Raw genomic sequence first — 17,103 nt, 5'->3', positions numbered from 1 at the left:
TAAAAACTGAGGGATTTTGATGTTGGAAGACCCACCTTATAAGACGCACTGAGGGGAGTCTCTCAGGCTGAAAGTAAGCGACCCCAGTCGGGAATTCTGATCCACAGGAGGACGTGAAGCACGCCAGTCAAGGTGGTCATGTGATTACAACAGAAGGTGCGGACCGTGTTTTTCTCCTTCATTGAGTCTTATGTCATTTGCTTCTCTGACTAAAGAGCTGCCTACAACAGGATGCACGTACTGCATTGCGGGGCCTGTGGTGTGATGTGATGTATTAGACAATACAAGGGAGGCGGATGGGAGCAAAGCTGTGTCGGGCGGAGGAAATGACCGCAGATGGCAACTCGGATCCACAGGAACGTGTGAAGGGAACCAGAAACGATAAAAAGGCGAGGAGAACAAAAGCTATAAGTATAATACTTGCTTTTCTGTCTCCTCTCAGCTTTTTAGAAGTCATAAAAGCATATTAGGTAATAATTATAACAATATATTGAGGGGTTTTTAACATTGACAAGTGGAGTATATGTACAGCAAGACCATGAAGGGACAAGAAGAGGATGGAGCTCTGTACAAAAAGGAGCATGTTTTTACATCACTGGAACTGACTTAGTGTAAATTGGAAGTGGATTCTGCTAAGTTAAAATAAACATATGGAAGCCCCAGAGCAAAACTAAGAAAAACTAAAAAAAAAATAGTGAGAAATCATTAAAGAAATAAAAATGCTGCTTAAGAAAATATTCGCTAAGTGCAAAAGAGTGCACCAAAGGAGGACGAGAGGAACACACACAAAAAAGACATGAGACACAGAGGAAGCAAGATAGTGAAGCCACCGGCAAGATCCAACTGCTGCCCATTCACACCACTGGCTGCAACCGTGTTACGGAAAACCACCTCACACGCTGGATTAGCAAATATTGACCCATGTCTCCTAGGGGAACGAGAGTTAGCTTCCTGTGTGCCCTGGTCCCATTTTCATCAACCGATCAATACAGAGCCTCCTTTTATGTGTGCCTAGGAAAAACGCAGTGTCTTCCTTCACATGTAATGCTTCTGACACCAGGTGTGTGGGTTTTTCCCACCAACCAGCTCTCTAACACCCGCTGGGGTCCCACAATTCAGTTTTATTCCGACACTAACCTAGTGCAGAACCCCAGGTTAAGAGCTCAGACCCATGTGATTGGCCCCACTTAAGATGCCAGCAGTAGATGCCCAGTTACCCACAACTTCTGTCTGACTCAGCTACAAATCACAGGTTCCTATGAACTCCTCCGTGGGTTCCATATTTTGCTAAAGCAGCTCACAGAACCCAGGAAAAGAGCTGACTTCCTTTTGCTGACTTATTGCAAGGGATATTTTTAGGATACAGACAAACAGCCACATGGAGGGATACGGAGAGTGAGGTCTGTAGGGGTCCTGAGCAAAGGAGCTTCTCTCCCCGTGGGATTGGGGTGCGCCACCCTCCTGGCATGTGGACATGTTCACCAAAATAGAAGTTCTCAGAATTCCATACATTTGGGATTTTTATGGAGGCTTCATCATGCAGGCATGATTGATTATTAACTCAATTTCTAGCCCCTCTCCTCTTTCCCGAGGATGGGGATGGGGCTGAAAGCACCAAGCTTCTAATCAAAGCTTGGTCTTTCTGGTGAGCAGCCCCCATCCTGAAGCCACTAAGAATCACCTCGTTATAACAAAAATCATTCCTACCACCCAGGAAGTTCCAAGGGATTTAGGAACTTGATGTCAGGAACTAGGGTCAAAGACCAAATATTAGCAAGAACCAGGGACAGAGGCATATATATTTTTAATTATATATATATATATATATGTCAATATACATTATTATTTCACAGTGAATACTTAATATTCATTGCTGACGCTTTAACACTGAAGTCACTTCCCAATAGCAACATAACTCACTCCTGAACGAAGCTTATTTAACACATGTATTTTCCCTGTGAGGCACATCACAGCCTTCTTGCACTTAGGATACCATTTCAAACAGTGACATCACCAATAAGAAGCACAAGAGCATGGAAAATGTGGCACTAAATAGACAGCACAAGATACTTGTTTGCAGCATGAGCTGAAACAAGAGGTGGAGCTGTTTGACCTCAGTTGGGAACCCGCGTGTGGGGACACCCAATGTTTGCTGCTCTATGCATGTCCATGAAGGACTGTGAAGGCACAGTGAGTATTGACTTTGAGGTTACAAATCAATTTTAGTGAGCAAGTGAAGTTGCAAATGCAAAATCCACGAATAATGAGGATCAACTATGTATCAATAATAACATTAATTGCGAATTAATTAATACAACCGAAGGGAAGATTGTTAGACTGGATAAAATTGAGATTAAACTATACACTCATTACAGGAGACACACTCTAGAGTAGAAGATAGAGCTAGATTGAAAGTAAAAGGATAGAAAAAGATATATCATGGAAACAGCAGCCATAATAAAATGTTAATATTTTACTAACACCAGATAAAGTAGACTTCAAAACAAAAATTGTTACTAGAGACAAAGAGCGACATTTTTAATAATAAAAATGTCAATCCATGAAGAATATGTAATAATTATAAACATATATGCAAATAATAACAGCACCAAAATACACAAAGCAAAAGCTGACAGACATAAAGGAAAAAATAAACAATAATATTAGTTGAAGACCTCAATATCCCAATTTCAACAATGGATGGAACAACTGGAGAGAAGATCCAGGACACAAGGAACGGCACTATAAACCAGCAAGACCTCACAGACATCTGTCAGACACCTCAGCCAACAACAGCAGAATATCCTGCTTCAGAAATGTGCACAGCATATCCTCTAGGATAGAACATAGGCTAAGCTGTAAAACAAACCCCAATGTGTTAAAATGGATAGAACACTAAGTATGTTCTCTGACCACAATGGAGGAACACAAAGTATGTTCTCTAATCACACTGGAGTGAAGTTAGAAATTAGTAACAGAAAAAAATTGGGATTCATAAATTAAACAGCACACTCCTAAATAACCAAAAGGTCAAAGAAGAATCAAAAGGGAAATCATAAAATACTTTTAAATGAAAGAAAATGAAGAACAAAGTACCAAAACTTACAGGATACAGCTAAAACACTTCTTAGAGACTTATAGCTAGTAAGTACATATATTAAGAAAGAAGAAAGGTCTCAAATCAATAACTTAAACTTCCACACTGCAGACAAGCAGAAGGAAGGAAATAATAAAGAAAAGGGCACAAATAAGTGAAACAGAGAATAGAAAAACAATAGAGAAAAATCAATAAAACAGGCTCTTTGAAAAAAATCAATAAAATTGATAACACTTTAGCTACACTGATCATGAAAAAGAGAGAAAGAGAAGGAGAAGACTCAAATGATGAGAATCTGAAATGAAAGAAGGGTCACTGATGTCAGCCTCACAGAAATAAAAAGGATTACAGAGAAATGCTATGAACAACTGTATGCCAATAACTTATATAAATTAGATAAAATGAATAAATACTTAGGAACAAGATAACTGCAAAACTAGTGCTCTGAAAGCTATAGAACATCATTTTTGTTTTGTTAAAGAAAATCTAAATCTGTGGGAAAACATCTCTGTTCAAGGATGAGAAGAGCTGACACGTGAGTATGGCAGTAATCTCCCATTTACGTATTTATGCAATCCCTATCAGAATCCAAGCGACTTCTTAGTACAAATTGACAAGTTGATGTTAAAATTAATATGGAATTGCAAGGAATGCAGAATAAGCCAAAACAATCTTGAATAAGAGCAAATTTGGAAGACTTGCATTCCTCAATTTCAAAATTTACTACAAAGCTAGGCATCAAGACAGTGTGCCGTTGGCATAAGGTTAGACAATAAATTGGTATTTATTCATTTATCAGTGGAATACAATTGAGAGTCCGGAAATAAACCCATATATCTATAGTCAATTGATTTCAACAAGGGATTAAGAAAGGGATTCCCTTTCTTTCAATAGGGAAAGAATAGTCTCTTCAACAAAGGATGCTGGGACCACTGGACATCCACGTGCAAAAGAAGGAAGTGGACCCCTACTTCTCACCACGTACAAAAATTGACTCACATGGACCAAAGACCAAAATAAAATTACTAAAGCTATAAAATTCTTAGAAGTAAACATTGGGGTAGATTTTCGTGACCTCACATTTGGCAATGGATTTTAAGCTATGACACTGAAAGTATAAGCAAGAAAATAAAAAAAAAAAAGATAAATCTGACTTCATCAAAATTAAAAGGTTTTATGCTTCAAAGGACATTACCACCACATCAAAAACTAATGATGTATTGTATGGTGAATAACATAAAATAATAAAATTTTTAAAAAAAGGACACTGCCAAGGTGAAAAGACAACCTACAGAATGGGGGGAAATATTTGCAAATCATATATGTGATAAGGGGCTTCTATTTGAAATACACAGAGAATTTATAACTCCACAATAAAAAAAGGAAATAATCCAATTAAAACTGGGCAAAGGACTTGAATAGATATTTCTACAAAAAGACAAACAGCCAACACACACATGAAAAAAACACACATCATTATTCATCAGGGAATGCAAATCAAGGCCCCAGTGAGATGCCACTTACTGCCCATGAAGACAGCTAGAATAAAAAATCAGGTCATAAGAAGTGTTGACAAGGATGTGGAGAAATTGCAAGATGGTGCAGCTACCTTGGCAAACAGTCTGGCAGGTCCTAAAAAGTTAGTCATAGAGGGGCGCCTGGGTGGCTCAGTCAGTTAAGCATCTGACTCTTGATTTCAGCTCAGGTCATGGTCTCAGGGTTGTGAGACCAAGCCCCATGTTGGGCTCTGTGCTGCATGGAGCCTGCTTAAGATTCTCTTTCTCCCTTTCCCTCTGCTCTCTGCTTATAAAAGAAGTTAATCATAGAGTTACCATATGACCCAGCAATTCCACACCTAAGTATATGCCCAAGAGAATTAAAAATATATGTCTACACAAAATCATGTACATGAATGTTTATAATCATGTACTATCACTGTAGCCAAAAGGTAGAAATGACCCAAATGTCCATCGCTGATGAATGGATAAACAAACTGCAGTATGTCCATATAGTTGAACGTTATTTAGCCATAGAAAGGAATGAAGTACTGATGAGCGCTTTCACACAGATGAACCTTGAAGACACACTACATAAAAGAAGCCAGGAGCAAGACCATATATATGTGAATGTATTCCATTTATATGAAATGTCCAGAGTAGGCAAACCAATGAGACAGAAAGTAAACTAGTTGTTGCTGGTGCAGGGGTGGGGTAGCTGAAGGGCACAGGGCTTCCTCCTAAAGTGGTGGCAAATTGCAAACTGCCCACAGTGAAAGCTTCACAGAAGCTGGATACACTGAACATCACTGAATAGCACACCTTAAATAGGGAATTGTGTGGTATGTGAGTCATAGCTCAATCAAGCTGTTAAAAAATCACTGAGCGCTGCCTACAAGAGACCCATTTTAGGCCTTAAAACACCTGCAGAAAGTGAGGAGATGGAGAAACATCTATCATGCAAAAGGACGTCGAAAGAAAGCTGGAGTAGTAATACTTAGATGGGACAAGATAGACTTTAAAACAAAGACTGCAACAAGAGATATGTCATAATAAAGGGGACAATCCATCAAGAAGATCTAGCAACTGTAAATATTTATGCCCCTAACTTGGGAGCATCCAAATATATACAACAGTTAATAATAAACACAAAGAAACTCATTGATAATAATACAATAATAGTAGGGGACTCTAACACCCCACTCACAGCAATGGACACATCATCGAAGCAGAAGATCAACAAGGAAACAAGGGGCTTTGAATGATACACTGGACCAGATGGACTTAATGATATATTTAGAACATTTCATCCTAAAGCAGCAGAATACACATTGTTCTTGACTGCACATGGAACATTCTCCAGAGTAAATCACATACTATGTCACAAATCAGGTCTCAACTGGTACCAAAAGATTGAGATCATACCATGCATATTCTCAGACCAAAACACTATGACACTTGAAGTCAAACACAAGAAAAAATTTGGAAAGACCACAAATACATGGAGGTTAAAGAACATCCTGCTAAAGGATGAATGGGTTAACCAGGAAATTAAAGAAATAAAAAAATACATGGAAGCAAATGAAAATGAGAACACACCAGTTCAGAACTTTTGGGATGCAGCAAAGGTGGTTCTAAGAGGGAAGTATATAGCAATACAAGCCTTTCTCAAGAAACAAGAAAAGTCTTGGGCGCCTGGGTGGCTCAGTCGTTAAGCATCTGCCTTCAGCTCAGGTCATGATCCCAGGGTCCTGGGATCGAGTCCCACATCGGGCTCCCTGCTCGGCAGGAAGCCTGCTTCTCCCTCTCCCACTCCCCCTGCTTGTGTTCCTGCTCTCGCTATCTCTCTGTCAAATAAATAAATAAAATCTTTAAAAAAAAAAAAAAGAAACAAGAAAAGTCTCAAATACACAACCTAACTTTACACCTAAGGAGCTAGAAAAGGAACAGCAAATAAAGCCTAAAGCCAGCTAAACTAAAAGCTGGTTCTTTGAAAGAATTAATAAAATTGATAGGCCCCTAGTCGGACTTATCAAAAAGAAAAGAGAAAGGATCGGGCGCCTGGGTGGCTCAGTCAGTTAAGTGTCTGCCTTTGGCTCAGGTCATGATCTCAGGGTCCTGGGATCGAGCCCATGTTGGGCTCTCTGCTCAGCAGGGAGCCTGCTTCTCCCTCTGCCTGCCGCTCCCCCTGCTTGTGCTCTCTCTGTGTCAAATAAATTTTAAAAATCTTTAAAAAAAGGAAAAGAAAAGAGAAAGAACTAAAATAAACAAAATCATGAATGAAAAAGGAGAGATCACAAGCAACACCACAGAAAGACAAACAATCGTAAGAGAATATTATGAAAAACTATATACTAACAAATCAACACCTGGAAGAAATGGATAAATTCCTAGAAATAAACAAATTACCAAAACTGAAACAGGAAGAAATAGAAAACTTGAATAGACCCATAACCAGCAAAGATATTGAATCAATAATCAAAAAAACTTCCAACAAACAAAAGTCCTGGGTCAGATGGCTTCCCAAGGGAATTCTATCAGACGTTTAAAGAAGAGTTAATACCTGTTCTTCTCAAACTACTCCAATAGATAGAAAAGGAAGGAAAACTTCCAAATTCATTCTATGAGGCCAGCATTACCCTGATACCAAACCAGATAAAGACCCCACTAAAAGAATTATGGATCATCTCCCTGATGAATATGGATGCAAAAATTCTCAACAAGACACTAGCAAATCAAACCCATAAAACATGAAAAAAAATCATTCACCACGATCAAGTGGGATTTATTCAATATAAAGGATGGTTCAATATTTGCAAATCAATCAACATGATACAGCACACCAATAAGAGAAATGATAAGAATCATGTGATCATTTCAAGAGACACAGAAAAAGCATTTGACAAAGTACAACACCCATTCATGATAAAAACCTTCAACAAAATAGGTTTAGAGGGAACATACTTCAACATAGTAAAGGCCATATATGAAAAAACCACGGTGAACATCATCCTCAATGGGGAAAAACTGAGAGCTTTTCCCCTAAGGTCAGGAACACACTCTCAACATTGTTATTCAACATATTACTGGAAGTCCTAGCCTCAGTAATCAGACAACAAAAAGAAAGAAAAGGCATCCAAATAGCAAAGAAGAAGTCAAACTTCCACTATTTGCAGACAATATGACACTTTAGAAAACCTAAAAGACTCTACCAAAAAACTGCTAGAACTGATTCATGAATTCAGTAAAGTGGCAGGATACAAAATCAATGTACAGAAATCTCTTGCATTTCTATACACTAATAATGAAGTAGCAGAAAGGGAAACCAAGGAATCAGTCCCATTTACAATTGCACGAAAAACAATAAGATACCTAGGAATAAACCTAACCAAAGAGGCAAAAGATCTGAAAACTATAGAATACTTATGAAAGAAAGTAAAGATGACACAAAGAAATGGTAAACACATTCCATGCTCATGGATTGGAAGAACAAATATCGTTAATATGTCTATACTACCCAAAGCAATATACACATTTTATACAATCCCTATCAAAATAGCAAAAGCATTTTTCACAGAGCTGGAACAAATAATCCTAATATTTGTATGGAACCACAGAAGACCCCAAAAAGCCAAAGCAACTCTGAAAAAGAAAAGCTAAGCTAGAGGCATGACGATTCCAGACTTCAAGCTGTATTACAAAGCTGTCGTCATCAAGACAGTATGGTACTGGCACAAAAACAGACACATGGATCAATGGAACAGAAGAGAGAGCCCAGAAATGGACCCTCAACTCTATGGCCAACTGATCTTTGACAAAGCAGGAAAGAATATCCAATGGAAAAAATACAGTCTTTTCAACAAATGGTCCTGGGAAAACTGGACAGCCACATGCAGAAGAATGAAACTGGACCATTTTCTTACACCATACAAAAAAATAAATTCAAAATGGATGAAAGACCTAAATGTGAGACCTGAAACCATAAAAATCCTGGAAGAGAACATGGGCGGTAATTTCTCTGACATCTGCCAAACCAGCATGTTTCTAGATATTTCTCCTGAGGCAAAGAAAACAAAAGTGAAAATAAACTATTGGGACTTCATCAAAATAAAAAGCTTCTGTACAACAAAGAAAACAACAATAAAACTAAAGGCAACCTACAGAATGAGAGAAGATACTTGCAAATGACATATCAGATAAAGGGTTAGTATCCAAAATCTATAAAGAACTTGTAAAACTCGACACCCAAAAAAACAAATAATTCAATCGAAAAATGGGCAGAAGACATGAACAGACATTCCTCCAAAGAAGACATCCAAATGGCCAACAGACACATAAAAAGATGCTCAACATCCCTTGGCATCAGGGAAATATAAATCAAAACCTCAATGAGATACCATCTCACACCTGTCAGAATGGCTAAAATTGGGGCGCCTGGGTGGCTCAGTCGTTAAGCGTCTGCTTTCGGCTCAGGTCATGATCCCAGGGTCCTGGGATCGAGTCCCACATCGGGCTCCCTGCTCCTTGGGAGCCTGCTTCTCTCTCTCCCACTCCCCCTGCTTATGTTCCCTCTCTCGCTGTCTCTCTCTGTCAAATAAATAAATAAAATCTTTTAAAAAAAAAAAGAATGGCTAAAATTAACAGCACGGGAAACAACAGGTGTTGGCGAGGATGCGGAGAAAGGGGGAACCCTCGTGCACTGTTGGTGGGAATGCAAGCTGGTGCAGCCACTCTGGAAAACAGTACGGAGGTTCCTCAAAAGGTTAAAAATAGAGCTACCATACGACCCAGCAATTGTCCTACTATTTACCCCCCAAATACAAAAACACTGATTTGAAGGGATGCATGTGCAGCTATGTTTATAGAGCATTTTCAACAGTAGCCAAACTATGGAAACAGTCCAAGTGTCCGTTGACTAATGAGTAGATAAAGATGTCATATATACACAATGGAATAGTACTCAGCCTTAAAAAGGAATGAAATCTTGCCATTTGCAAGGACATGGATGGAGCTAGAGATTATTATGCTAAGTGAAATAAGTCAATCAGAGGAAGACAAATACCATATGATCTCAATCATATGTGGAATTTAAGAAACAAAACAAATGAGCAAAGGGACAAAAAAAAAGAGAGAGAGAAACAGACTCAACTCTAGAGAACACACTGGTGGTCACCGGAGGGGAGGTGGGCAGGGGGATGGGGGAAATAGGGGATGGGGAGTCAGGAGTGCACTTGTCCTGATGTACGGAAGTGTTGAATCACTACATTGTTCATCTGAAACTAATACTACACTGTACGTAACTAACTGGAATTTAAATAAGAACTTAAAAAAACACCACTCCTTGGTGGCACATGTATAGAAACGTTTCTTAGAATAGCCCTTATATGCATGCGAAAATCCACAGTGTTATTTACATGCAGGAGGGTTTCACCACATTGTCCTTCATTCAATACATTCTGTAAATGCACGGGTATAAGATATGTTTCTAAAATTATCATACATTTATTTAAATAAGGCCAGTGTTGTTTCATTGACAAAATGGGTTCAAAACAACAGAAATAAAGCCACTTGTATAAAAGATGCTTCCCGAGTGATATAATTTGAGTCCCCTGGGCAGTGTTCCCTCCGGGATAGAACATGTGCACCACATGCGCTGCATTTAATACCCTCTGTGGAGGCCCTGGGGTAAAAGATGTTCCTGAAACATCGGTTCTGCATGAGCACCACTGAGCGTGGTAGAAAAGAGAAAGAAGAAGGGGACAGCAGAGCTAGTCCGCGGGCGGGACACACGTGGAAGTCGTCCACAGAAGGGAGTCCTTGTGACCAAACACTAGAGTTGTGCTCAGGACAGTAGCTGATAAGATGGAGGCTTTAGGCTGAGAAATGGAATTTATATAAGACAGAAGAAAATGGAAATTACAGGACAGAGGAAACGCAGCGACTGGAACAGCGAACTCAGCGGAGTCGAGGGCACGAACGAGAGGGCTTTCGAGAGCAGATGTCCACAGGGCACGGAGGACAGCGTCGCCTTCCCCGGAGCAAACCAACAAGGACGGTCCGGATTAGGGCAGAAGAGCTTTCCTTCCTTAACTGAGGGCTCTGACTCGGTCACACACCGTGACGGGCACTGTCCCGGCCCCACGGGGAAGCAGCGATGGGCACCGTGGGCCCTCACCTTCAGGGGCGTCCAGCTGAGTGGGGGGATGGGAATGTTAGCTGCGTATGGGGTGGACGGGACTGCAAATCACAGGTAATCAGACCCCAAAGGGCGTGCTCTTGTTATTTGGTTGCCTACTTTCCCGGGGAAAGATGTCAAACTAGGAACTCTAAGCATTATCCCTAGCCTTTGACAGGTCAGCCCACCGGAAAAATTATGGTTGCAGGAATCACCGGTACAAACACCTACCAAATGGTCCCAGAGCTCTGCCTGCACACTCACTGTGATGGGGACCTCACTACCTATCAGGACGGCTGTTCTTGACCCCAAAGAGACCCTGGAGCCCGGGAGCGGTGGCTGGCCGCGTGCTCGGGTGGTAAGGATGTAATGCAGGAACAGGAGTAAAGAGCGTCACTGACCTTCGGGGGAAGATTGGGAACTTTCAAGGTTATGACAATCGAAAATTCTTCAGGGAAGAGGTCACATCGGAAGAAAATCCTCGACGCAGGGAAGCTCAAGGCGTGGGGAGCGGCGGCTGAGAGCTGGAGTCCTCGAACGCCGTGGGCCTGCGTTACCCTGATTCCACCCGCAGCGCTGTGTGGAGGGATGGCCTCTGCCAGGATGTCCAGGGGGCGCAGGTCTGTGTCAGGGAAACCACAGGTGGGTTAAGCGGGCCCCGATGAGTTTCCCCTTTACCAGTGGGGAAACTGAGGCCCCAAGGGTCAACGACGCACCTGCAGACCGCACCCCACCCCGGGTTTTGCCCAGAAGGAGCTACACAAGCACATTTCGTGGCACGCTATTTCCCAGTCGATGGCCACGCGCTATGCTGGGCGTGCGAGGGGGAGAGAGGAAGGATGGGTCCCAGCCGTGGCCCCAGGGAGTGCACGCAAGCAGGAGCCAGGCTCCCCCAGTCCAGGGACCACCAAGCGTAGCATGCCTCATGCTCTCAGTGGGGCTCCGTGATGCATGTCCCCCGTGCTGTGGAAGGGTGGGTCCTCTGGCGTGACCGGCAAGCCACCCTGGAACTGGGCACCGCTCCTCCGACACACCACAGAGAGGCAGATATGCCCCTGGAGAAACTGCCCTGCAGTTCAAGGTCATCGAACATAGCTGACGGGCTGGCCTGGCCTCAGCTGAGGCCAGATGATAGGAAAGGAAAATGGTAGCGTCTGTGGCCAGAGGGGCTGTTTCTGGACCAGCTCGTGGGGCCCGGCTCCTGGAAGGGAGGTGCTGGCTTGGGGCAGAGCCCAGGGCCACCGCCTGGACCCTGGCCGATCCAGCCACCCCATGCCTGGCTGTGGCCTGGGGTAAATGACCAGGCACGCAGGAATGAATTAGCCTTTCCCAGCGCCATTCCCCTCGGGCCCAGGGGCCCTCCTGGGGCCTGGGTCTGACAAGGGGGACAGTCGGTCCCCCACAGGGCTCGGTCAGCAGGGTCGGCAGGCCCTGTGGTGATCCCAGTGGAGGCTGACCTGAGGCCCAGTGTGGTCTGTCATGGACATCCCACCCTCCCTCCCAACAGGAGCCAAGGTCCCTTGATTCGAGGAGCCCTTCCAGGATGGGGCAGCCTCCCTGGACAAGAGACCTATGACCAGGGTCCTCAAGGGCTTCCTGTGCTGTGACAGCCTAGCAAGGCTCGTGGCACGTACCACGTTTCATTGGTCTGGGGCATAGTGGCCTGTGTCCTTTCCCGAATGTGCGGCCCGTCCGGGACGGACACTGTGGCGTCTCCGTATTCCCAGAAGTGCATACAGTAGTTGCTAAATGAATATCTGCCCAACTGAAGTGAACCGGGTAGCAAGTGGCAGGGGACAGTCCAGGGAAAGCTAGTGCCCAGCCAGAGAAGCGTTCGAACGCGGCCGTGTCTGCAGCGACAGGCTGAGAGCCTCGAGGGGAGGCCTGTGGCGTGGAGGTGCGTGTGCGCCGCTCACGGGGAGGCTGTGGGCAGACGGTGACCGGCCCCAAAGCGGGAGTGGCTTGTAGCATGCAGGTGCTGGGCCCGGGAATCCGGACTCTCTCCCGGGAGCGCACATCGCCGCTTCGGGTTAATGGTAGGCTCCAATAGGAGGAAATTCGGTCAGCCATTGACTGGTCCGTGTGGTTTACCAAGGCAAACGCTCTTCAAAGCAGGGTCACCGCCACCAGCAAAACCCAGAGAACCACAGCCATCCCGGACAGGTAGAGACGCTGGCTGGCCCGGTGGACCGGGCACCCTGTCCTGCCGGTGTCGGCTCCAACCCCCCACCTCACTGGCCATGACAGATGCTAATATCTGGGGGCGTCTGCCAGCCTGCAGGCGCCCTGCGTGCTAAGTTCATCCCCTCCACACCTGACCCAGGCTGGTGCGGCACAGAGGATGTGACTGAGTCCCCGCCCCTGGGAAGACCCCTAAGGCCTTCATCAGAGGGCAGAGTCAAGGCACCCAGCCCTCCGCTCTCCGAATGTGGGCAAGGACAGCAGGTGACCAGTCAGAGAGGAGAGCCCCTTCTCAACGAGGCCAGGGAGCATCGCGCCCCCTCAGGGGCCCGGGTCACGTGGCCGCCGCGGCAGTCACGTTGGACCAGACCCCAGGGGCTCAGGCAGACTCTGGCCCACAGCTCTCAGGCAGCCCACAGAAGGATCCAGAAATCCCAGGGACACCCTCCTTAGGGGTCAAACCAGCGATCTTCCTTGAAGCAATAAGGACTGTGGCTGACATTGAGGACAACAACCTGATTTTTGCAAGAAGCCCAGAGTCGGGCAGCAGCATGAGAATGGCAGGTGGCCATCCCCGGGGCAGAGAGGGGTTCTGAGACACGAGGGCCTTTGCTGGTCAGCAGACGGACTCTCCACAGCGCTTCCCACCCCTCTCCCAGGACAGGGCCCGCAGAGCTGGGAGCCCCTGCCCCCCACCCTCGGCCAGGCCTGCCCCTTCAGCTGCCGCTCCCTGCGGGGGTGAAGGTGGCCAGGGACGAGGACAAGCGAGTCACAAAGCAGAAGGTAGAGCACATTTTCCTCCCTTAAATCAAGGGGATTTAGGAAAGAAAACTGTCTGTGAAACAGGAGTGCCGAGGACAGGCACCCAGGTGCAGAGAAGAAATGACAAGACAGCATCTAAAGTGAGCCGCAGGCGTGTGGTCAGGAGTCCGGGAAAGACCGGTCCTGAGCAGGCTGCAGGGAGGCCGCACGGGAGGGGGTGGGCTGAGCGCCGTCAGGCCCCGGGGGCAAGGCGGAGGAATCAGCACGGCCAGCACCGAGCTAGACGCTCGCTACCTAATAAACGCCCCCAGCAGGAAACCTGGCAGGGCTGTGTCCCCAGGGACTCACAGGACAGGAGCCCCGGGCAGTGAGTGCACTGGAGGCTGCGGACCCGCCCGGCCTGGCCAACGGCAGCCGAGGAGCACCGCCGAGGTCACACCTGCCCATCCCCAGGGACCGGCTGCCGGGTACAGAGCAGGTCAGCAGCAAGGCTTGGGCACAGCAGGGGACACTGAGGTCCTTCGGGAGAGGACAAGGACGTGGACGTGCCCACGCTCTGGTGGAGGAATGGCTAGCGGCAGGGGGTGAGCGGCCCGCGTCGGGCACACTGCTGATCTCGGTCAGGTGGAAGCGTGTGCACAGCGTGGGGGCCGGTGGGGCGGGAGGGGCCCTGAACAATGTCGGGAGGACACCATCCGATGACCTCTGGGAGGCGCTGTGAGGAGGGGCAGTGTATTCGCATTGGCGTCACTATTTATGTGTGACAAAGTGCACGCAGAGAGCTCGGAGACGGGACACTTGAGTGTGCACTGAACGCAGCCGCTCCGTGGAGCAACCGTGGGGGCGCTCGTGGGAGAAGGGTCTGTCCCTCCAAGGGCGGCGGTCACCCCCGAGGCAGCTGTGTGTGTCCGCACAGGGTCCCAGACCAACTCTAGGGAGGGCACGGGCATCTCGGGGGAGAGCCTGTGCACCGGACCAACTGTGACGAGCCCTCGGGCTGGCCAGCACTGTGGGGTTGTGTGTGGTCGGGGTCCCTGGAGCGTGTGAGGCTCTAAGTAAACACTGGGCCCTAAATTCACCCTCAAAACGCTGAGAGACGCTGGGACCGGCCGGTGGTTTCAGCTGAGGCCCCACCAGGGTCTGGCCCCTCATTCAGGACACGCAGGTCTACCCCCAGAGAGGCTGCCAGCACCCAGAACATGCTGCAGCCTGGCTGAGCCCCGGGCACAGGCAATCAGGGTGCATTAGCAGCAGGGGAACCCCGAATCTGGCTAATCCCAGGGAGAGCCTCTCCCTCCATTGTTTGATTGAAGAGCCCCTTCCTGGTTGTCCTCCCCCCGCCCCATCCTGCCCTTCCAGCCCATGCAGACGAGCAGGCTTTGCTCTGACAGATGCTCAGTCGTCGGCATCCGGTTCTCCACCTACGCCTTGTCTGCAGTCTGCACACACAGTTGGAGGGTTTCCAAGGTTAACACGGGCAGAGAGTTTTGTACCTCCCTGGAAACCTTCCTGCTGGATGCAGGGATGAGGAGTGACCAAGTCTACAAAAGTCAGAGCCACCGCAAGATGGTCAGAGCGCACGCAGTGATGAAGCTCTGCAAATGAACTCTAATCAGTTAGACACACGTTCAGTGCAGCGGCTATATTCACACCGAGAGGCTGTATACACGAGCAGACCCTGGCCGAGCCATCTGCCCGGTGGCCTCCACACCAGCCAGCCTGGAAACCAAACAGCCGGGACTTGGCCAATGACGGGCCCCTTCCCTAACCCCTAACCAGTCACGTGGGCAACCCCGCCTTGAGGTAGCTATCTGCAGCTTCCCCACACCTCAGTCCCCGTGTGGCCCCCCCGAGCCTCTCTTTTTCCACTAGAAGTTTTCTCCCTCCCCTGCTTTGAGTCTCTGCCAAACCCGGTGCTGGTGGGGGACCCCCTATTACAGCCAGCTTGGAATAAACAGCCTTTGCTTCTTCTCATTTAGGTGGTCTCTGTTTATTCTGCAAAGGCTTCTTGAAAGGGCAGTTTCAGGGGCGCCTGGGTGGCTCAGATTGTTGAGCGTCTGCCTTCAGCTCAAGTCATGATCCCGGGGTCCTGGGATTGAGTCCCACGTCCGGCTCCTGGCTCAGCAGGGAGCCTGCTTCTCCCTCTCCCTCTGCCTCTCCCCCTGCTCATGCTCTCTCTCTCTCTCTATCTCTGTGCCTCGAATGAATAAATAAAATCTTAAAAAAAAAAAAAAGAAAGAAAGAAAGGGCAGCTTCAGAGATAGCTTTTGTCCTCAAGGTCCTTACCATTCAGCAGAGATGTGGTGGGAGCCACAAATACACGAACTCAAAACTGGCTAAACGTAAGGTCCTAAACCAGCCTCAAGGTCTTAAGGTCTGGCCCATAACTGACTCACTGAGGTTCTCAGAGCCTCAGTTTGCTCATCTGTAAGATGGGATGGTAGTGACTTCCCCTGCCAGGGACCCAGCTGAGGGGGAGCCAATTACAGCAGCAAGCCACACTGGCAGAAGTGGTGAAGACTTCAATCGCCTACTGCAACAGTATGAGCAAGAGACTAAAGCCACAGGAAGCACTGAACCCCCACCCCCCACAGAAGAGCATGTGGTGGGGGTCATGCCCAGGAGCCCAGGACAAAAGCCTCTCATGGGTTGATGAGCCCTGTGGCCCAGGAAGGAGGAGGAGGGAGGGCTGGGCGTGGAAAAGTACCAGGTACTGAGTCAAAGCAGGGTGGGGGGAGTAGGTTCCAGGCATCCTACAAGGAGGCCTCTGATGGAGGTGCCAGGGCTACAAATGCAGATGGGCCTCCAAGGGGGGCTGGTGGGCCTGGGTCCCTGCTGCAGTTCCCCCAGGATGGCAGTGCCCTGGCAGCATCCCAAGCCTGGTGTGTGGCAGGGCTGTCTCATGCCCTCCGCCAGGTGAAGCCTTTGTGATTGCCCTTGGCTGGGCCTGATAGATCACGCGTAGGATTTTTGACCAGGAGCCAGGGTCTTCGTGCCCCAGAACTGTTCCCTGGGAAGACTTTCTATACTGGAGCCCATCAAGACCCAAGTTATTCGGAAGAAGCCACCTGCCTTGGCTGGGGGTGCAGGTGTGAGGCACAGCCCCTCAGCCAGGTGGATTCTGCACTCTAGATGGTCTCCAAGAAGGGGCTCTACCACTGGGGTGGAAAGGGAACAGAACTAAATGGCCAAGAAAATCCCCCTTACCCTGTGGATTTCATTGATTTAAATTGTGTGCCCAGGGCCCAGGAGGAGTTTATTTCTAGGAATTTAGGTTAGGGTATTATAAGTGTTGCCCTATGGGACAGTAAGACTGAATGTATAGCCATCATCACAAAACAGGCCAGTTTAGGCCCAAGAAGAGGCAGGTGGACCCATAGAGAGAAGAGATG

General features: G+C 47.1%; 1 protein-coding gene across 1 annotated transcript in view; it reads right to left on the bottom strand.

The window, feature by feature from the left end:
• Positions 1–12,838, bottom strand: part of TSPEAR (thrombospondin type laminin G domain and EAR repeats) — a 56,015-nt gene extending 43,177 nt beyond the window's left edge. The window contains exons 1-2 of the mRNA XM_064577257.1: positions 12,685–12,838; positions 11,170–11,390 (exon numbers count right to left, since the gene is read on the bottom strand). Of these exons, the coding sequence (XP_064433327.1) occupies positions 11,170–11,390; positions 12,685–12,838 (375 nt within the window). The remainder of the gene's footprint in view (positions 1–11,169; positions 11,391–12,684) is intronic.
• Between the last annotated feature and the right edge of the window lie 4,265 nt (positions 12,839–17,103).

The sequence above is a fragment of the Mirounga angustirostris genome, unplaced genomic scaffold (genome assembly GCF_029215605.1).
Source record: "Mirounga angustirostris isolate CCGP_5_RB_7025 unplaced genomic scaffold, mMirAng1.0.hap1 SCAF_1, whole genome shotgun sequence".
NCBI classification, from domain to species: Eukaryota; Metazoa; Chordata; class Mammalia; order Carnivora; family Phocidae; genus Mirounga; species Mirounga angustirostris.
The sequence above is the reverse complement of the archived record's forward strand: the minus strand, read 5'-3'. Positions and strand labels throughout refer to the sequence as shown.